At 40.0% G+C, this 22,964-nt stretch overlaps 1 protein-coding gene across 7 annotated transcripts in view; it reads right to left on the bottom strand.

Annotated features, from left to right (window-relative positions):
- LOC101737263 (uncharacterized) overlaps positions 1-22,964 on the bottom strand; it is a 61,979-nt gene that overhangs the window by 16,267 nt on the left and 22,748 nt on the right. For all 7 annotated transcript variants that reach the window (XM_012693313.4, XM_038018626.2, XM_038018625.2 and 4 more), the window contains 3 exons: positions 6,551-6,742; positions 6,035-6,170; positions 103-5,962 (listed from right to left, as the gene is read on the bottom strand). In XM_012693313.4, coding sequence (XP_012548767.3) covers positions 103-5,962; positions 6,035-6,170; positions 6,551-6,742 — 6,188 coding nt within the window. The remainder of the gene's footprint in view (positions 1-102; positions 5,963-6,034; positions 6,171-6,550; positions 6,743-22,964) is intronic.

Genomic DNA, 22,964 nt, shown 5'->3' with positions numbered 1-22,964 from the left:
TTGCGCATCGAATATGGTTATTGCCTATCATTTATGTACAAAGCAGTTATTGTCGCTTAGTCACGTTAGTCACAAGCGTCGATATCCAAGTTTGATACTTACTCTTCCTTATAATAATCGGAGAACAGTCCCGCTGCTAGGAACTTCTTTCTGAGCCGCGGGTTTCTCTTTGACACTATTGGCTTATCCCTGTTTTCAACGCTACTAGCCGGACTGTCATCGCGAGATGAGGCCACGCGTTTTTTGCAAATAATACTTTTCGAGAGAACATCAATGCTCTTTTCAAAATCGATCTCCTTTTCATTTAGCGGTAGCGGATCGTTCTCGTCGTGGTCTCGGAGCGTGTCCATGGACGGTTCCCGCGACTTGTACCTGCGGCTGCCTATAGTGTCGAGGGAACTCTCTCTTGAACTGGACTGCGCGTCGACCCTTTTGCTCATTTGACAGGACCTCGATTTCCTTCTAGTGCAGATCCCGACGGGCGTCACCGCCTTCGCTATTTCAACGACCATTTTATTATTTTCTACTCGCCTCGTCTTACATTTGACATCTTCGTTTGAGTTATCTGTGCTTCTCGTGAGCCTCCTTTCACTTGGACACAAAACTGCCAAACTCGACTTCGGCCTCAGAGCAATTTTAGATGTTTTCTCTACAACTTTTCTTTTAGAGAATATCTCCTCAATCTCGTGTGATGGCGACATGGCTCTGGTCTTGCGTTTTAGTCTTTCTAAGTTATCCAACCGGCATGTAGATCGACCAGATTTTAAGTTTAATAGACTCAAGGGTATGCTGTCCTCAGGATCGTTGCTTAGAGAACTGGCCAGAGACCTAATACTGTCAGTTTCGCTCAAAACCTCCCACTTGTTGATGTGATTTTTTATTTCTTTTTCATTTTTGTTTTGCTTCAATTGAAGAGCTGGCGCCCTCAAAATAGAGGAGTTTGCGTTTTTCTTCTCGTGAGGCACAGGCTCAGGTTTGTTGGTCTTATTATTATTATCTCTCGTCAGTTCCTTACCCTGTAATTTCTCAAGCGCGACAACGGTGAGGCGGCCTTGTTTGGGACAATCTTCTTTATTCAAAACAACCTTTAGCTCTGGTTTTTTAGATGAGGTCCTTTCCAAGAAACTACTCATCGCTTCACCGTCTTTAGGTACTCTTTCAAAAGCAGAATTATTATCCGTGTCAGATGTGAATTGACTATCGGAAACGACGCTTACATTTGTCGACGGATCAATTTTCTTCTTTTTCTTCTTAATATTTGGGAAACCAGTCCTGTTAATTGCTTTTCGCCGTCTCGTTTTCTTTTTAGATGCTTCTACTGCGGTTTTGTTATCACTGCTTTCGTTAACTTCAGCAACTTTTGAAATTTCCGCAACATTCTTAGCCGTTTCTAGAATCGGTAATCGTTCAGCTTGGATTTTGGGAACCAGTAACTTTGTCGGTAAGACTAATTTGCTTTCCCTCAAAATATTATTAGTTTTCTTTTTCTTCTTATTTTCATTATCTTCATTATCTACACTCAGGTTTCGTTTAGAGTGCCTTAGATTGTGTCCACCAGCGGTTTCCTGAATCTTATCTGAGAGGACTGCCGCTATCGACTCGCCTCGTTTAGGTCTTATGATTGGATCTGGGTTTTCTGAAATCAAAGCCAATCGTATATCAGCTTCGGCATCGATGGGTATTGACACCGTACTCGTTATTTTGGCTTCGTCGTTTTTTACATTTAGTTTATTTTTATTGGCGTCTTCTAAGATACTGGTCACGCAAATTGAGGATTTAGGTATCTGATCCTCTATATCTATAGACGGTTCAAATATGCCAGTCGGTTTATCTTCATTGACTACAACGCAATGTTCTATAATTTCTGTAGTCTTCGATTTTTTCGTTTCCAATATCTTGCCTTTGGAAACCGGTGACTTAATGACCGTTGCTCTGGTGCTGCACTGGGTTACATCTTTAGATTTCAATTTTTCTTCACTTCCTTTATTTACGCTGTCGCCGCAGTTTTTCTCTTTTTCTAATATTCGAGATTCTATTGATTTACGAATGTTGTTGTTTAATAGTGTGTCTAATACTTTTGTTGCTGCACTGGGATTTATTTTTGAAACTAGATTGCTTGTCAATCCTTCGAGTCTGTTCTTTTTCCTTGTCATTATTTCAGATTTTTGCGCTGGTGGTATTGAGCTTTTGTAAAGGGTACGTGCTGACATGCTTTTTAATGGATCTACATTATTCGACACCTGCTTATCGGTCTCCATTTGGACATTTTCTTGTTTTTCTGGATCTTTAACTTCGTCTTTTGAATTTTCATTTGTTTCCTTATTTTCTTTCACACTTGAAAGTTTATCATCACCCAATTTCTTGGACAACGACTGAACTACTTGATCTAAACAAGATTGTGAAGCTGCCTTGTCTGCTTCGAGTCTATGTCTTTTTTTAGGAGTTACTATAGGCGCGCTGTGTCTCATAGGTGATGACTTTGTTTCCGATCTAGGTGATGACATCTTTTGTTCCATTTTTGACTCCACTTTGCTCTCAACCTCTCTGGTTTTTGGTAGTGTTTTCTCCAAATCGTTAACCATTTTATGCACAGCTTTAAGTTTTTCTGAAGTTTCAACAATCTTTTTTGATAGTTCAGATTGTTCAGTATTTGTTTTCGTTAATGACGGTTCATCGTCTACTGAATTCAGAGTATCTATATTTTGACTTTTAGGAGTAGAGAGAGTATCATCCATAGTGTTGTCTGCTGAGAAATCTTTGGCTGCTTTAGAAGCATTGTCTGCGGTTTGATTCTTCGATTCCTGCAGTGTTGATATTTGAGAAGAATGTTTTGCATTTTTATTTTTATCATGCTGGTGTTTCGTCTTGGATGTTTCATCAGAAACATTGGTTGATTCTTCACCCATACAATTCATTTCTGTACATAGAAACTTTTCAGGACTGGTTACATTTTTGGAATTCTCGTCAAATTCCGTTGTCACTAAACTTAAGCTCAACGGATTATTTGTGGAAGAATTAATATGATAGTGTCGCTTTTTAAGTGGAAGCTTATGTTCGTTTGCATCTTTGCTTCCCTTGTTTTGTGAATCTGCGAGTTGTTTTTTGTGTCGTCTTTTTGAAGTCGGCGTGGTCGCTTCTTGGTTGTCTACTGTTTTACGTTTTTTCGAACCACGTTTGACAACTTTACTAGGCGGTTGTTGCTCTGTAGTTTGCTTTTCAACAATTTTAGGCGAATTTTGTGAAACGTTAGCAATCAATTGGGGCGCAACTTGACATAATTTTATGAAGTTTGTGGTCAGAGTATCTATGTCGTGACTAAATTTTTGATCAATTGAATCTGTACCTTTAGAATATGAATCTCGACATTTAGATACTGATCTAGAGCGATGTCTCCTTTTGCTCCTATGTCTGTGATGTTTGTTCTCCGTTTTTATGGTAATACGAGATGGCCTTTCTGCGGGCTTTAGGTTGATTTTAGGTGGAGCCAAGACAACAGTTCTTCTATGCTTCTTCGTATGGAAACACGGTTTGATTTGAGGCTTTCGAAAATTTAGAAAAACATTTCTAGACAACGATTTATTTGGAACGTAACTATTTTTTGCTTTCTCGAAAATATTAGGCACCGGCTTAAGACTGATTTCTTTTTTTGAAGGACTTGTGAGCGAAACATTTCCGTTCTTTACTTGTTTTCGGCTTTTGGGCGATAGAGTGCGGGGAAAACATTTTGTGTCGCTTTCCTTTTTCGCACCTACCAATTTCGTGTGAGCTATTGGTGACGCTCCAAATTTATGCGTAAACGTTGGTTTTAATGAGGGTAATGGTCTTCCTATGTAGCTGGATTTGCTGGGCGATTTTGGCAACGTATTGTTATTGTTATGGTTTGCTTTAAATATATTATAAACAGTCACTGGACGCTGTAGGCCGCTAAAAACGGGACCCGGAGCGAAAGGGTCTGTAGGATTTAATCGCAACAAAGGTTTTTGATTTGCTTTTGCGTAACTGAAGTCATTGAAGTCCATCGGGTACTTCGTGCAAACACTGACATACTTGGGACTAGCGCTTGGCTTTCGTAAATAATTTTCACATTCGGAGTCGCTGGAGCTGTGCCCCAAAGTCAAACTGTTGAACGTTTTGTTCGTCAGTACCTGAATCTCTTGGTCCGATACGAAGTGTTTTTGATTCTTGTAATAGGACCTATCTCTGACCGAACGCGTTTTCTTCAGTTTCCTCGTGCGCCGACGTATGCTCCGAACACTGTAGTCAGTTTTGTAACCCGATTTGTCACTTTTATAGCCGGACTTGTGATCGCTTTTGTATCCCGAACGATAATAATCACTTTTATAGCCGGATCTGCAGCCAAAATCACTTTTGTAACCCGACTCTATGAGGCGGCTACAGCTTTTGTACGGTTTGAATTCGTGATCGCTTTTGTATCCGGACAGAATATCTTTATATTTTGGATTCAAATCTATTTGCCTCCAGGTCGGGTCGAGCATATCATCGGCGGCCGCTTCGTTTTCACTTTGATTACTCCTCCACGAGTTGTTGAAGGGCTTGTTGGTCTTCTTTGGTAAATTACCCAATTTACTATTTAATTCTTTGCGTTTCGCGTACACACTGGATAGCACAGATCTGTTCGATGGGATAGTGTCTTCGTCGGTTTCGGCGGAATCATATTGGTTCTTATCTTTGAGCGTTTTAGGTGCATTTTTCACAGTTGCAGACTTAGTTTTACTCTGTGTTTTACGTCCAACTTTCTTTCTAGGCGGGTATAATACTCTGTCGGTAGCATACAACATTCTATCTAAAGCTGCAATATCTAGCTTATGCTCATTCCTCCTGCTCTTCTCATATTTATTCTGCTCTTGTTTCAGCGGCACCGGTGATGGTGCTTCGGTTTTGATCTGTTTGATTTCGTTTTCTATTCTCTTTTTTTGATATTCACTGTCGCTAGAATCAGATCTGTGTTGTCGGCTTCTGTTCCTTGACTTCGATCGCATTGTTCTGGTTTCTCTCGAGCTGTTTTCTTTCTGAGTTGACCTTCGGCTTAATCTATTATGTGTCTCGTCTACATCGTGCCGCCTTAAGGGAGAATGAGTCGGCGAATTGTGATTAGATAATATCCCCGAATCTGGCGACACATTGGGGGGCTCGTTGTTATTATGATAGTTCATGACGTTCACAACAGACTTGTCTTCACTCTGAGATTCTGTGCCTTTACTTCTATAATCCTCCGGCTTTTTTACTTTTCTAGGCCTGCCTCGTTTTCGTCTCGATTCAACCATAACATTTTTAATATCTTCCTGAGATTCAATAGAATTTGTGCTTATTGTATCTAATCTGTGAGAATCTATTTGATTAATCGAATTCATATCTGCATTTCCGATAGTCAGAGGGGAGTTTTTGAGTAAATCACTGGCACTCCCGATCTCCGAATTCCCGTGCACGATATCAAGATTCATGAAGTCATTATTATCCTCTACACAATCTTCAATGCTCGGCGGATTAGGAATTGACATCGTAACCGAGTCAGTGACCGAAGACATCTCTTCAAGATCCTTATTTATTTGGTTGAGTTCTTCGTTTTGTTGTGGACTCAAATGTTGCGATGTGCTCAAGAAATTCGGAGCGATCGGCGGTATTTCAGGTAGATTATTTATTTGCCCGAGTACGCAATCGCTAATAGCACCGACCCCGTCAATAGGAGTATTGCTAAGGGGCAGCTGCGATAAAGACGAAGAACCAGATGAATTAATAGTCGCTAAGGGAACTGTACTACTCAAAAGCTGCGTCTGTGCAACGAACTGTTGCAGCAGACTAGAAGCGTAGTGGGTCGTATTTTGATTTCCCGTTTCCGAATTTGAACACTCGTTTTCCGAACCCGATGAGTCGGCCGTTGCTCTTTGAATTGCGGCCGTTACTAGCTGAGGGGTAATTTCCATTTCACTTCCCGATCCGTCACCTGCAACACCGGCAATCCGTTAAAGTCATTCAAAATCTAGAATATTCGAACAGAGCATTAGCGATAAATTACCGTTGTCCGCCATGGACTTGTTATCGTTGTCTCGCGGCGAACTCGAAACGGGAAACGTCGCGAAATTAGGCTGTTGCGCCGGCGCGCTCGATGTTTGTTCTGGAAAAAGCTCCGCAAGATCTGCATCGTCGATGACCTAAAATATAATTTCATACTTACATATAGGATGCTATAAAAATCCAGACATTAAATCGCCAAACCGAACACATATTCGAGGGGTATAAGGCTATTTGGTTTAAGCGATATTACGCTTAGCACAAAACATTTATCTTTGTAATTAAAGGTCTGTTTTATTTGGTATTCGTATCAACAATTCGATGTTTTTAATTGAACTTCAATTAAGTTTACCCCATTCAAATAGCTGAGGAAGTTTCTTGTTGTGATTTTTTTTCCTTTTTTGGCTCTCCTGTATAGTTGTAGAAATCTCGCTTAACCAAATAAACTTTCACATCTCGATAGGTTTTAAAATTAAAAAAAAGAGTCTAACAAACTAAACTGTTTTGATTTTAACCGTACCTGCAATTGGCAATCTGCGGCGAGCTCTGTACTGGTATCATTAGGCGGACCATTGACGGCCCCGGCCCCGACTTCAGCGGAGTCCGAATCTGATGAAGAAGAAGACGAAGAGGAAGATGATGATGATGAAGAGGAACTTGAGGATGAAGAACTGCTAACACACGCAGTGCTTTCCACAACCGGAGATGTAAACTGTAACAATAGAATTAAGATAATTTAACTCTAAAGCTTTAAAACGCAAAGATAAAGCTATAACAAAGTTAATACTTTTGACACGAAGTTCAGACTGTGACTCCCAAAAATAACTGAACCGCATTCAGAATAAAGCCATTTAAAAATAGAAGGAAATAATTTTAAACATCGATCCGTAACGAAGCGACAGTAGCACAATAATTGACACAAAAACATTAAGATGCCGAGGAGCCATTAGCGGCGACTCCGAGATTGATTATTAGGTACAGCACTACCGACAGTTATGTCGCAACACCAGAAAACTAAGTCGGCTGACCGCAATACAAGGATATTGCACCAGCCAATATCAAATCGATGCTTTAACGACACTAACAAAGGATGTTTATACAGAACCGAAATAGTATTTTACAAATCAAGTTGCCATCTCTATACGTTACAAATTATAATTTGCGTAATTACTGGTGGTAAGACCTCTTGTGAGTCCGCGCGGGTGGGTGCCACCTTGCCTATTTCTGCCGTGAAGCAATAATGCGTTTCGGTTTGAATGGTGGGGGCAGCCGTTGTAACTATACTCGAGACCTTAGAACTTATATCTCGGGGTGGTTGGCGCATTTACATTGTAGACGTCTATGGGCTCCAGTAACCACTTAACACCAGGTGGGCTGTGAGCTCGTCCATCCATCTAAGCAAAAAAAAATAATGTTACCTTACTCAAAAAACCACAATGACCGCATTAACATTTGCTTTGTTTTCAATAGTTTAATATTAGTGCATGTGACCTTAGCAACATTTCATACTCTATTTTCAATTCTAAGACATTTGCAATTATAAATGTTCATCTCACGACTTTATAAAGTACGGAGAAAGCAAAGAATTAACAGTGCTATTTGATCTGACAAATACGGTACCGTACGACCAACGTACGCCTCTCACTATTCATAATGAACTATAGTGATTTCTTCAATCACGTTTATTACAGGCATATTTCGTGAGCAAATAGATATAGATACATTAAGTTGGCACAAGTGTTTTATGTGTTACGTGTCACGATCGATTCTGTACATGTCGGTTTGACTTTATACAATTTTATGACATTCTAAAATAAGCTGTGTGAATTCAAGTGTTTTAAAAACTACAGACAATTTAATGTATAAAAAAGCATTTAATAATTGTAGAGTAAGGAAGCAATGAAGCATAAATTTCTTAATGTAATTAACATGAAAACACGTTAACCGCCATTTATACTACTGAAACAATTAGTTTGAAATTAATTTATCGCCTTTCAAGGTTACAATGTTTGATATAGACACTGAAAACTAGACATAAATTAGGCAGACACTCATGCGCGTTCTTGAATTACAAATAGAACTTATAAATAATTTATCTAACGCCACATGTTTGATAATAAAATATCCTGGACGTAGCGGTTTCACATTAATTTTAACGGTACGCAGCAGCTCGGCTCGGGCCCTGACATTGCTGAAGACCATGGGCGACGGTAATCACTCACCAACAGGTGGGCAGTACGCTCGTTTGCCTACTAGGGCAATAAAAACAAATTAAAAAACACACACATACACATTAACAGCGATGTACAATGTGATTTACTATCTCGAGTTGTTCGAGTGGGATTAGATACGAGCTCACGGCCAATCCGGTGTTAAATTGTTAACAGGATCCATAGACTGTATCATGTAAATACCGCCAACCATTTCTGAGACATTTATATCTAGGTTCAATTCAATTGTCTATACGAATGAGTGCTATGATCGGGATTGCGAAGCGATCATGAGTTCGGGTACTACAGTTATTAGGATTACAGTTATTAGATTATTAGGATATCGGACGTATTTAAGCTGTTTTCTTGTATACCATGACTTGTTAATCACAAACATTTGTGAACTTAGACGCAAAAACGGATCGAACACTCGATTTTCAGGTATAAAATCTTAATAAAGACATTTCTTTTTCGTTACAACAAACCATTATCGTAATTAATAAAGAACACGTAGTGAATAACTAGTGACGGGTGTGTTGTTTTCACTAAGTTGATTGTTCCAAGGGTGCTAATCAATAGGCGGAAGGGCGAGCAACCCTTATACAAGGGGTTGAAGCAAGTGTCGCGTGGTCGCCAGTCTTATCACAGCTAGCATATCAAATACAGCGGAAGCCGCCGACCCCAGGTAACCATAAGCTATAACGCTTGGATACTACGCATTTATTATTTAATATAAAACTAATTACCTATATAAGCTTTTTATTCTCTTGGTTGAGTGACTCAATTTTATTTACGTATGTAGCTGTTTTTGAATTGAGTTTTTCACGAGTTATCGAAACTTTATAAACTTACTAACGACCCGTCCTCGCTTCGCTTCGGAAACTGTAATTTATTATTGATTTCTCCACTATTTAATGGATGTTATTATACATATAAACCTTCCTCTTCAATCACTCTATCTATTAAAACAAACCGCATCAAAATCCGTTGCATAGTTTTAAAGATTTAAGCATACATAGGGATATAGGGAAAGAGAAATCGACTTTGTTTTATACTATGTAGTGATTATAAGACTTCGGAAGAAAGTTATTCATTTGATAAATAATTCGGGAATTTTTACTTTTTAAAGTTCCGATAACGCCTCGTAGAGCTAGGATAGCTCACTACGAATAAGACCGACAGACATTTTCTTTATAGCTTTTTTTTAACAATAAATTACATCTTATCCTGCGACTCCACTTGTTGCTCAACAATTGATTAAGTTTTCAAGCATTACGTTCGTTACGTTCGAAATAAAATATCACTACATAGTATAAAACAAAGTCGCTTTCTCTGTGCCTATGTATGCTTAAATCTTTAAAACTACGCAACGGATTTTGGTGCGGTTTTTTTAAATAGATCGAGTGATTGAAGAGCAAGGTTTATATGTAGGTATAATAACATCCATTAAATAGTTGAGAGATCAATAATAAATTACAGTTTCTAAAGCGAAGCGAGGGCGGGTCGCTAGTATCGTATAATACGCGAAGTGATGTACTAACATTACGACAACAAACAACAAAAATATAAGTTACGACTTCGTACTAATCCCAATAAAATACCAGGTACAGATCTCGGGTATGTAAGTACACGAATAAATAACACAATGCTTGTACCGACAAAATTAAATATGAAAGCTCCGAGCATTCGGATCGACAATGGGATAACAGTACATATCTGAGACACGGCGCCGACACGAATATCATATTAACGACCTCGTGATCTACGTAGATTTATATCTGACAACTAACGCTAAACAAACATAAAACTTTACCGAACAATATCTATTGCGACTATTACATTTTATTGACTTACCACGCGAGATAAGTACAGGACAAATTCTGAAAACATATCTCTATCTTTTTTTTATTTATTACTTAGATGTGTGGACGAGCTCACAGCCCACTTGGTGTTAAATGGTTACCGGAGCCCTGAGATATAAGTTCTAAGGTCTCAGTATAGTTACAACGGCTGCCCCACCCTTCAAACCGAAACGCATTATACTGCTTCATGGCAGAAATGGGCGGGGTGGTGGTACCTACCCGCGCGGACTCACAAGAGGTCCTACCACCAGTAATAACGCAAATTATAATTTTGCGGGTTTGATTTTTACTACACGATGTTATTCCTTCACCGTGGAAGTTAATCGTGAACATTTGTCAAGTACGTATTCCATTAGAAAAATTGGTACCCGCCTGCGGGATTCGAACACCGGTGCATCGCTACATACGAATGCAACGGAAGTCTTATCCTTTAGGCCATGACGACTTTAAATATCTATCTATATACAAGTGGTAAAGTGTTTGGCATATTTTGAAATCCGTACACGTCCTTAATACGTGCTTATTATCGACAAGTTCGTGTGAAAAGTAAAGAGATTGCTCTCACCGAAAATGATGTAAACAGTTTTTTTTTATCGGATTGATTTTTTTAATAGTCCCATTCCTCTCCATTAAACTGTTTGAAATGCTTGGCGGCGTAACGGTATTCATTATTATTGACTCGCACTAATTCAATACTGACCGAGCACAATGTAATTGAAGTATCAATTATTGTGATTACAATCTTATAACAAGATCGATAGATCGAGACATTTTATTAACGTTGCATTTTTACGACGATCATACTCAGTAACTAATAAAGTTTTATTATTAGTTATTAGTTATTTGTAAAACAACACTATAGATATATTATTCTTGAAATTATTTATTTAAATATATAGAAATGAATTACTGTTCGTTAGTCTCGCTAAAACTCGAGAACGGCTGGACCGATTTGGCTAATTTTGGTCTTGAATTATTTGTGGAAGTCCAGAGAAGGTTTAAAAGGTAGATAAATATGAAAATGCTCGGAATTAAATAAAAATAACAATTTTGTTTTTCCTTTGAAGTGTCCCTCGTCTGACGGATCCTTTTGCTTGTTTTAAGTTTATTTTATACAAAAGTTTAGGTCTTTTATTTTTCGATTGAGGCACTACGAAGTCTGCCGGGTCAGCTAGTTATTAAATAAAACGAAAAACAAATACTTGAACACAATATTTGCTCGATCAATAAACTTATTCCAAGTTTATTTTTTTGCAAATCTCGAATGACTACTTAAGAACTATTCGCGTCTAATATCATATAAGCTATTAGACGGTTGGTTAGCTAGTTCATGAGCATTGGTCGATGACCTCGCACCAAATGACGAGAACAATACTCGGTGAAACGTTTCATAATGATGTAAGTGTATCAAGACAAAATATCTCGAATTCGAATGGATCGAAAATAGAAAGAACCGTTGCTTGTTATTATTATTTTAGTTAAGCTCAAAAGTATATACCTACTTACGTAAACAAATATATACTTTCTTAGTATATTAGAGTTAAGTTAGTTTCAAATAAAACCAGACTAGTTTTCATCGAAACTTGTCATTATAGTCTCCTAGCAGTTACCCGTGGCTTCGATCGCTTGCTCAATGAAAAGTCTCAATGTAGTTTCGCGTGAATATGAGATGTTTTTTTCCAGATATAAAGCTAGCCTATATATTACTCTCCTAACCTAAAAAAATCATCTTTATCCGTTGTTTCGTTTTGACGTGGAAGAAGAAGGACAAACAAACACTTTCACGTTAATAATTTGAAATATAATAAAGTTACAATTCACGTGAACAAACTATCGATATAGACATGAACAGACACGGTTTGCAACAGTAGGGTTATAATTGAAGATTATTTATATCCCAAACGAACCGAATATAACTATTGACTGACGAAACAGAACGAGGAAATGTTGCGGAACGTAAGCCTGGGAAGCCGTGAACTTGACTGTGACAGACCCCGACGTGCCCTAACCAGCCGACGCAGCCACTCAGAGAAAGGTCGATTGAACTAGAAACAATATAATATACTAGAGGTCCCGCAGTAATTGGAATTGTAAGTTTGTACACTATTATGATTGTATTTTATACTTCTATAATCACAAATTTCGCCAATTTAAAAAATTTGAACAAAGACAAACAATATTTAATCTATTCTCAATTTGACAACAAATGTCAAGAACAAAAGTTTGACATTATATAGTATGCATGCGTGTGTGCATCAAATACATGGTATGTAGTGTGTGTAATGTTTTCTTTATTGATTTAATGTATCCTTAATGCATTATTTAAAAAAAAAAAATTAGCATTGTGCACTTCTTCTCTGTGTTCTCTATAAGTGTAGAAAATTTCATACTCCTCCGTCCGCGCAATTTTCGTAAAAAGGGATACAAAATATGCAAGTAAGTTGCTTCACGTATTAATATATTATTCTTCTTCTTCTTCCAGTGCCTCTTCAATCCTGAAGGTTGGCCGTTAGCTTTCTATATTCGTTTTTATCTGCAGCCAGCCGGAACAGCTGTTCGACGGAGGCAATACCGGTCCACTCCCGGATATTCCGGAGCCATGATTTCTTTCTTCGCCCAGCACGTCTCTTTCCGTCCACTTTGCCCATAATTATCAGCTGGAGCAGCATGTATCGATCGTTCCTGAGCACGTGGCCGAGATACTCTATCTTGCGCTTTTTGATAGCAGGCAGCATTTTCCGGGACATATGAACGCGCTGAAGCACGGTTTCGTTCCTGACCCTCTGCGTCCAACCAATGCGTAACATGCGTAACATGCGTAATATATTATAGATACTATTTTTATTTATTAAATAATTAAAACTGAATTATTTTATTATATTCACTATGATCCTCCGGATATACTTTTATTAAACTATAATGGCAGATTATCGCTCTATATGGCTTCGGTTAAGCATTGTTATTGACAAAAAAATCACATGCTGTATGTAACAACGACTTGTACAAAACGATTCACTATACACGATTTACAAAAAAAAAAAACGTATTTATGGTTCACTCTCTTTAGTTCTTATTTATTATTAATAGGAACTGATCTCAGTGCACACAAACTTTTTATTTTATTAGTAGATTTAATCGAAACCCATAATAAAGACATTTGTGCTTCACACATAACATTCCATATTTGTATTTTGTCAGCGTCGGTTTCGTAATGTCCACTATTTCTCATGGAGTCTTATGTGCCCTATCGGGCGCACCTCGGGCCCTGTCGACTGCAAACCTTAACGTTCAATCAACATTTGACCTACAACTCATTTTATTCCTTACACACCTATACAAAAAGATCTAAATCCGTTGCGTTTGTAAGTTGCAATTGCATTTCTGTTAGATTGATAGTTTAGTAAAGTACCAGACTCAACATTCACATAATTGGTAACGATTATTGTACGATTTATATTCGATAAGTTGACAGTTTGTGTTCAGAGTTAAGTACAATTCAAACGATCATTGGATTGGTTCGAGCTAATGTACTTACTTTTATTTTAAGCCGTTTACAATAGTTACTATGCCACCAAAATAAGAACAGGAATGCTAATAGTTTTTGGCTTCAAAACGTTGTTACTTCATAAATAATAATGTTTACCAAGAATAACATATATTTGCGAGCATGGTGATTATAAAATGAAATTATTTAAAATAAAACATAAGTGATTGATTGTATTTAAATAATTTTATTAAATAGATTTTTTGATATTTTGTTGAACCAATACGACGAAAGGTCAAACGTATTTTTAGTTTAATCGCATTGTATAGGAGCACACGACAACAATAAATTTAAAATATTCTTTGTTCTAGAACCTTGTTTTCACTATCGCGATTAATAAATGACGATTGAATATTTTTAAGTTGTTTCTTTTTTAATGTATTAAAAAAAGATTTATAAAATTTAAAGATAAAAAGTTCATGCATCATATTTATTACCTTGACAGTGATGTTATAATAGAAGACAAATCAAAATCATCATAGTACACACACAAGTCTATAATAATAACCTACTACATTGATACATGTAGACAGCGGCTTGGCTCTGCCCCTGGCGTTGCTGAAGTCCATGGGCGACGGTAACCACTCACCATCAGGCGGGCCGTATGCTCGTCTGCCTACAAGGGCAATTAAAAAAATATATAAAAAATTATAGAGCTCAACAGCACTTCGTAGTAAATAAAACGAATTCTAGACAACACTTAAATCGATCACACGGATTCGATACGTAATTATCCACATTCGCAATGCTAATAGGCGTTTCTTGGACATATTTTATTTTACATTTTTTTCATCATCACATTTATATCACCTACACAACACGTGTAGTATAAGGTAGCAAATAAAATATCGACCAACCAAAAACGGACCGGTTATTTAACTTAAAAAAAAAAGAATAATAGTAAAATTGTACAAATAAAATGTTAAGTGAATTAAAATGTAACGTTCGATAATTTATAATGATTTTAATTTGATTAACCAACGCTGACGACACGCGACGTATATATAGACTTGAAGTGCGAACTTTAAATACAATATTCTGTTATGGTCGTATGTGGATGTAATTATAATAATATTAATGTACAGCCCTGATCCAAGTCGGCTATCCGGTGGCGGTTGATTGTACTCATCAAGGATATCTGCACTCAAGGACGATAGAGACCTAGGCGATCGTTTCTGTCGAACGCCTCTTATCTTGTTTTTTTTGTTTTTTTTTTTTGTTTCGTCTCATTTATATTCATGAAACGTATCAACGTAGATCTTTATAAATTAAAATATTTCCTTTTGAGCATTATAGACGAAGCGAACGTTGAGCGGTTTTTTTTTTTTAAACAAAACTCATATTTTGATTTTGTTATCTCGTCGTAATTAATAGCTTTGCGATTAATGCGAAGTTATTTTTATAAAAACGAACAGAGTTTAAATATATAACGCAAATATAACGAATAGTCTGGAGACGCGTCGTTGATACGATAACGTTCAACAATGAAAAAGCTGTTAAAATATAATTTATGTAACTAAAAATTAAACGTCTTGATTCTTCAGAGGTACACCGCGTCTGGCCGTCGTCGCGTCCGGCAACTACCCTCTTCTTGCTTATGAAATAAAACTAAGTGTTCCGCATTGATTCGCCGTCTTTCTTACTTCCTAACGCGACATCTCCTATCTTTCTTACTCAGTCATGCTCCATATCTGTCATTCATACATGCCGTTCCGTTCCTACATTATTTTAGAATATTCTTCTATTAAGTCTCTACATTCTAGGAGATGTATGGAAATGGTAGAGAGGGAAGAGGTCGACCGAAGAAAACATGGATGGATATATGTGAATGACGATATGAGAGAGAGGGGAGTGACTGTTGAGCTGACGGCCGATAGAAAAGAATGGAAGAGAAAAATTAGCTGTGCCGACCCCACCTAGTGAGATAAGGTGAAGAAAAAGAAGAAGAAGATGATATGTGCACTGGTCTTAACATAAAAACTTGCAAATTACCAAACACAATAAATAATATAGATTGAATAAGTTTTTACAATCGCACACAAATCATGAAAGAGCACTGATCTCTGTCTCAATGCTCCGAGCGATTTATTTAAAGCACTTTTTGCGCACAAGTAAAATCAACAAAAACTATTGACTATGTTGTGTGCGCGGGTTCAGTCACCTCGATAGTTTCGAATGTGCGAACCTCATTGTCTGCCTATAGTTTTTTGTGGCATATGGCTAGTTGATGGTAATTTAAGCAGATGGTTAATATAAAAGCGTCCATCGCAATTACCAAGTCGGAATCTTCGCGTATTTTTTTTTGCTGTCGAGTGTGGTCACAACATTGCGATAACATCGTGCCCTGAACAATGCAGTTTCGCACAAGTTAAGTCAAGGATAAATGCAAATATGCACATCACGTCAACGCAGTACATTTCTGGATCAAAACGAGCAAAGACAAAAAATAAAAGTTTTTTGCGCATCTTGTTGTCCTTATTCATTTTAGTATTGCAGCAAATAAATTTCCAGTTACGAATTTGTTTGTCAATGTTTAATACTTTAACGATTACTGATAATCTCGACTACGGTATGCGCTTATAACATTTACTAGATGATGACCGAGCTTTGCTGGTTTTTTTTTTTGATAACGCCATCTTGTTGTGTCTTTAAAGCGGTTAGTTGCCCTCAGTTAAGAAAAATAGTATTATTCGCCAATAGATGTCGGGAGGAGTTCATTATTGAAAATACGAATAAAACAACATTTTCTGAAAATAAATCGTAGCTAGATCGATTTATCGCCCCCGAAATCCCCTGTATACTAAATTTTATGAAAATCGTTGGAGCCGTTTCCGAGATTCAGATTATATACATATATATGAATATACAAGAATTGCTCGTTTAAATGTATAAGATAACATCCAAAATAAAATAAAAAAACATTTAACAAGATATCAATTAAAAAAATAAATTAACAACAAACAAAAATCTCTTTAATCGCTTTTAAAGCAATTACAAAAACGTTTTGTTCGGAATAAATTGCAGGGCATTTGCACACTGCACATTAGTCACCAATGAAGCCCACGCTAAACGTATGAACATCACAACAAACCACAATAACGGTCGTTTAAATAAATTCTAGATCCATTATCGTACGTGCTTATATAATTCAACGTCAAGGAAAACAGTGATATTGTATTACTTAGTCATTGTTTTCGTTTATACAAATTAATTTATAACACAACAGTAGTCGAGGGGTAATTGTTTAATCATTTTCCCCGGTCCCCTGCCTCCCAAGTCCGTAACTGTCAGCTTAACTCGACCTGTCCCACCACGAGATCAGCATTTAAAAGCTCAAAAAAAAAACAAAAAACAGACTACATCTCAGATTCATGCACACTTACTTATTGAAATGAATGACATGTTTACAACTTCTAAACGTTTAGCAGTTCGTTTGCACAGTGATCGTAAATTACCGTACGTCCATCTGCTGCTCGGGACTATTAAAACACGTATTTCGTTTTTAATTTTATCCAGGATACACGAATCGGAGGAGTTTTATGACGGCATTCGCCGCTAGTTGCCGGCTAGCTTCGCAGTACTTCGCACTAAATTAACGGAGCATATCAAAGAACGCGTAATCTGACAAGGTTCTTATGATTTTTTTTTTTTTTTTTTTTTTTTATTGCCCTTGTAGGCAGACGAGCATACGGCCCACCTGATGGTGAGTGGTTACCGTCGCCCATGGACTTCAGCAATGCCAGGGGCAGAGCCAAGCCGCTGCCTACCGCTTAATACTCTCCACAAGCCTCGTTTGAAGAAGGACATGTCATAGCGCTCGGGAAACACCGTGGAGGGGAGCTCATTCCATAGCCGGATGGTACGTGGCAAAAAAGACCTCTGGAAACGCACTGTGGATGACCGCAGTGGCTCCAGGTAGTATGGATGAACTCTACTCCGGTGGCGGGCGGTGCGATGGTAAAAACGAGATGCCGGTATCATCTCGAACAATTCCTCAGAGCACTCCCCATGGAACATACGGTACAAAATACAGAGGGAACCGAAGTCCCTCCGCAGACCCAGAGGTTCCAAACGATCCGTGAGACCGGGATTATCGACAATCCGAACGGCCCTCCTCTGTATGGAGTCAAATGGAAGAAGCTGGTATTTGGGAGCCCCGGCCCAGAGATGGGAGCAGTACTCCACGCGAGGCCGGACTTGTGCTTTATAAAGCAAAAGCCTTTGTCCAGGCGTGAAGTACCGCTTCGCTCTGTTGAGGACTCCCAGCATTTTGGACGCCAACTTGGCTTTGCCTTCCAAATGACTCCGAAACTGGACATCGCTCGAAATGTCGACCCCAAGTATCCCAATACTCTCGGAAGGTTGCAGGGATACTCCTTGGAATTGCGGCGCCATGACAAAGGGGTCCTTCTTCGCAGTGAACGCGCAAACTTGTGTCTTTAACGGGTTGAATTGAACCAAGTTCAATTCACCCCATTTGGAGACTCGCCCCAGAGAGTTCTCCACTTCAGACACAAGCTTTGATCGTCTCTCTTGCACCACGCTCCGAGAGAGACTCTGATGGCCGATATATCGCGCATCCCCCGTGCTGTCATCCGCATAGCAATGCATGCCATCAATAGACAGCATGTCATTGATATACAGGATGAAAAGCGTGGGGGAGAGCACCGAACCTTGTGGAACGCCAGCGTTAATGGTCATGGTATCAGAACAGTCACCGTCTACAACGACCGTGATGCTCCGCCCATCCAAAAAGCTAGCGATCCACTTGCAGAGACCCTCGGGGATTCCGTAAGATGGTAGCTTCGACAGAAGTGCCCTATGCCAGACCCTGTCGAAGGCCTTCGCAATATCAAGGCTCACAGCAAGAGCCTCGCCCTTGCTCTCCAAGGCTTCAGCCCACCTGTGAGTAAGGTATACAAGAAGATCGCCAGCTGAGCGACCGTGACGGAAACCATACTGTCGGTCACTGATCAGCTGGCGATCCTCCAGATACTTCAGGAGTTGTATATTAATTATTCGCTCCATCACCTTGGAAAGCAAGGAAGTTATCGCGATAGGCCTGTAGCTCGATGGGTCCGACCGGTCACCCTTCTTGGGGATAGGGTGGACGTGGGCAGTCTTCCATGAAGACGGAACCCTGTTAGCGCAATAAGAGAGGCGATACAAACGCGTTAGCGCAGGCGTCAGCTCAGGGGCGCACGTTTTCAGAACCACTGCAGGGATGCCGTCTGGCCCGCTCGACTTATGGACGTCCAGGAGTCGGAGTTCCCGCCTGACTGCACACTGTGTAAAGCAGATCTCCGGCAGGGAACTATCACACCGGAGGATGTTCGGTGGTGTGGCACCCCCGTCGTCCACAGTCGAGTTCGAGGCGAAGAGTTTGACCAGAAGGTCAGCCTTCTCTTTCGCACTATGGGCCAGACTGTCATCGGACTTGCGTAGTGGTGGGAGACTAGACCTGCAAAAGTTACCTTCTGCAGCTTTGGCGAGCGACCAAAAAGCACGGCTCCCAGAGGGATAGCTCTTCAGTCGCTCGCCAATTCTAGCAACGTGCTCCGATTTCGCCCTGGCAATAACCTTCTTGTAGGACCTGGAAGCGGCGTTATATTTCCGCCTTTCCTCTGAGATGTTAGGATCCCGACGTCTCCTAGCATCATCCCATGCAACGTATGCGGACCGCTTGAGGTGTGCAGCATCCCTGCTGGCATTGTTATACCAGGGTCTGCTGCGACCCCCAACGGGCACTTCAGAGGAGGGAATAAACAATTCCATCCCCTGGAGCACCACGTCTTTAAGACGGTCCGCACAGACGTCAGGATCAGCAGAGGAAAAGCAGACCCGCCCCCATGGGTAGGATGCGTAAAACTCACGCAATCCATCCCAATCTGCTGACAAATACTGCCAAACTCTTCGATACCTGGTCGTCGTTCGACGACTAGGACGAGAGAGTGGTGTGGCAGCACGGATAAGGCAGTGATCAGACGATCCAAGTGGAGCGTCGACCACCACACTGTATCCGGCTGGATCAGTGGTCAGCAGAAGGTCCAACAGAGAAGGCTCGTGCCCCTCAATATCTGGGACACGGGTGGGCTGTGTCACCAGCTGGGAGAGGCCGTAGGCCAAGGCGAAATCGTAGGCAGTCCGACCCGGGAGGTCAGTGGTTCTGGACCCCAACCACTCTTGGTGATGAGCGTTAAAGTCTCCAAGAACCACCACCTCCGCAGATGGGTACTGCTCAAGCACGCGGTTAGTCCCCTCTTGCACATGCTCTATCAGAGCTGAACCTGCATCACTGCTGTGGGACCTGTACAGGCACGCGTAGACTCGGGTACAGCCCCCGTGATCTACGCGCAGCCACAAGAGGGACAGGTCCCGTTGTTCGAGACTTCGTAGACGGCGACAACAGACATCAGCCCGGACGAATACACACACCCCGGCTTTACGCAGGAAGTTGTGCTCCAATACGTAGCCGGGGTATTCAAGGTACGAAGTATCATCCGGAGCAGATATCTGCGTCTCCGTCAGAAAAAGAAGGGCAGGCTGCGCCGTCTCAAGATGGTGGTGTACGGCGTCGAGGTTGCTATGTAGACCCCTTACATTGCTGAAATCCACATTAAATGTGGAATGGGGAGTCGCCGACAAAACCCTTTTCCTTTTTCGAACTTTCATTTTTTTATTTTTATTTGGAGAGTGGGATTGGGCGGGGTAGGATGTTCGAGGCGAAATCGTGACAATACCTGAATAAAGCGCGGAGCACAGTACGTGCTCGACCACGGGTTGCGTGAGCGACTGACGCAGGGCATGGAAGGGCCCCCAGTCCACCCTGCGTGCGATCGCCGGGATCCACTCCGGTCTCCGACTCCGGCACGACGACCGCACGACAGGATTTTACACCGGTTGGCGGGACAGCTTCCCGGGGCGGAGTTTAGTAGTGACACCCGGGTTCAGGTCCCCAACTGACCGGCGGGCGGCGGCGAACACCGTTTCACTGGGTCTCCCTATACCCCCGTCAAACAATCACGTCCCGCGAGCTCACACGCACGTCTGCTCCGCATGTTCCAGGTATCGCCAAGATTCACCCCCAACAAGGAAGAGGAAAGGGTAGGAATAACACTGGCTCTCCAACCCACACGCCGGAACACAGCTAGGCTATTTGGCGGCGGACTCTAGTTGGAGGGTGGTCGCCAGCCAGTCGGACAAGTCCTACCACCGATTATGTATTCGGCTCCCGTTTTGCACCACCCAGGGGTTACTTGTAGGGAATCGCGGGTTAAACCTACGGAAGCGGGAAGCAATCAACCCCCAAAATGCGCCACCCACCTCAAGATATAAGTTCTAAGGTCTCAAGTATAGTTACAGCAGTTGTCCTACCCTTCAAACCGAAACGCATTACTGCTTCACGGAAGAAATAGGCAGAGTAGTGGTACCTAGCCGTGCGGACTCACAAGAGGTCCTACAACCAGTACTAATAAATAAATAGTATTGATACACAGTGAAGCCTCATCATACTGTGACGTCAGTCCTCGTATTACTGCCGCTACTAAATTTATATTCTCAACATTACTTAACGAGTTTATAGTATTTTAATGTGCCTATCGTTGCGAACTCAAAGCCTTTGAACAAATTATGTACTTATTACAAGAAGGGACATGATTGCGAACCACATGTGGCATGTTGTGTGAAGGTTACGACGCGGCTCGGCAAGATTCGATACATACGATTAAAAACGTTCAACACACTTAAACTAATGGCTATATCAAAATGTTTGCGCTTGAAATATTGTTTTTTATTCGCTTATCAGAAATACCGTGTAAGATATTAAAAAAAAAAAAAAGAATTAAGATCAATTAAAATTCATTAAGAGCACAGAATAACGAAAATATTGAGATAAAAATATGTATTAAATTTCGTATCTTTGACCTGACCATATCTTTGTGTGTAGCTCAAGTTATTTATGTTATTGTTGTTAGGCCAATCGGTTTTACTTTATACCCAATTTAAATTTACTTCATTCAGTGACATAAAAACTTTAACATTTAATTTTCTTTATCTAACTGGTAGTAATCAAAATAACAGATGAATAAATTTAACGAAAATTTAAATTGATATTTGAGAAAGAGAAAAATGTAATAAATTGTTGAAAACAAAGAACGAATTAAAAGGAATCATCCGATTCGGCGGCGGGTCGTGTGGGCGTAACGACTGGAGACAATAAAGTAATTGAACTAATCAAAGCTTACCATTTCATTTATACCTTTACATAACACAAAGAGCGCTTAATAGGAAAACATTTGTTTTGTGTTAAAAAGATAAAATTTTAGTACTTTATTCTCTAAGCTCTAAGATAGGGCCTTCTTAAATCAGATCTAAAGGAAGTTATTGGCGATAGGCTTGCCTTGTTATCCGGGCATTGTTTACGTCTATGAGTGATGTTAGCTTACTCCAATAGTACTTACTTCGGCCAAACGCTGCCAAAAACTTCAAACAAAAATAAAGTTATCAAAACAACAATTTAGGTAGAAGTTAGCGACAACCGCAGCATACGTGAGACGTGATGTCACTCATTCGTTTTGTCACGATGTGCACACAAGTGTAACGGACCCGCGCGTCGAAATAAAAACACGATAATGTTGTCTTGGATTGGACTTCATTCGAAACATTATCGAACAAAAAAAAAAAGTGTACAAACGAATCATTTAAAAATAAAAGAACAATACCAAGAACATCAACGGAGAGGAATAAATTGAAATGAATATTATTAATACTGACAATACGTTTAAACAATTACGAACGACTAGTTTCGTGCTTCATATTAATTATAACTAACATTCCGTCTTCGTAAACCGTTTTTGTTCACCGGTGATATTTTGAACAACTTCCCTCAAACAACAATACACTCGTGACTTCTACTCCGTAAGACCAAACTAATGACGTCAGGTCGATGAGCGATGATTGTGAATTCGAAAACTCTGATGCCAACCATAAGGACCTATACGCACTACGTGGTTACCCGCAAGGCGATCGGCCGCATAGAGCCTTTTAAGGGTGACTTTCAATTTATTAAGTTTTATTTTAATCCAACAATTGATATGGGTGACAAACCTACTTGTATCGTTACATACAAGCTCAATAAGTTATTGATGGTGATAGTTACCGGTAACACATATTTATAGTCTAGAAGTATTAAGTGTGATCTGCGTGCGTCTTAATCGAGATGTCAAAGGATGCGTTTACGGGAGCGCTCTGAGAAGTCATACAAGATTTTGTAAACTCATTTTTACTATCGCACCATCAGAGCAGGGTTCGTCTCTACCA

Source organism: Bombyx mori, chromosome 21 (assembly GCF_030269925.1).
Source record: "Bombyx mori chromosome 21, ASM3026992v2".
NCBI classification, from domain to species: domain Eukaryota; kingdom Metazoa; phylum Arthropoda; class Insecta; order Lepidoptera; family Bombycidae; genus Bombyx; species Bombyx mori.
The sequence above is the reverse complement of the archived record's forward strand: the minus strand, read 5'-3'. Positions and strand labels throughout refer to the sequence as shown.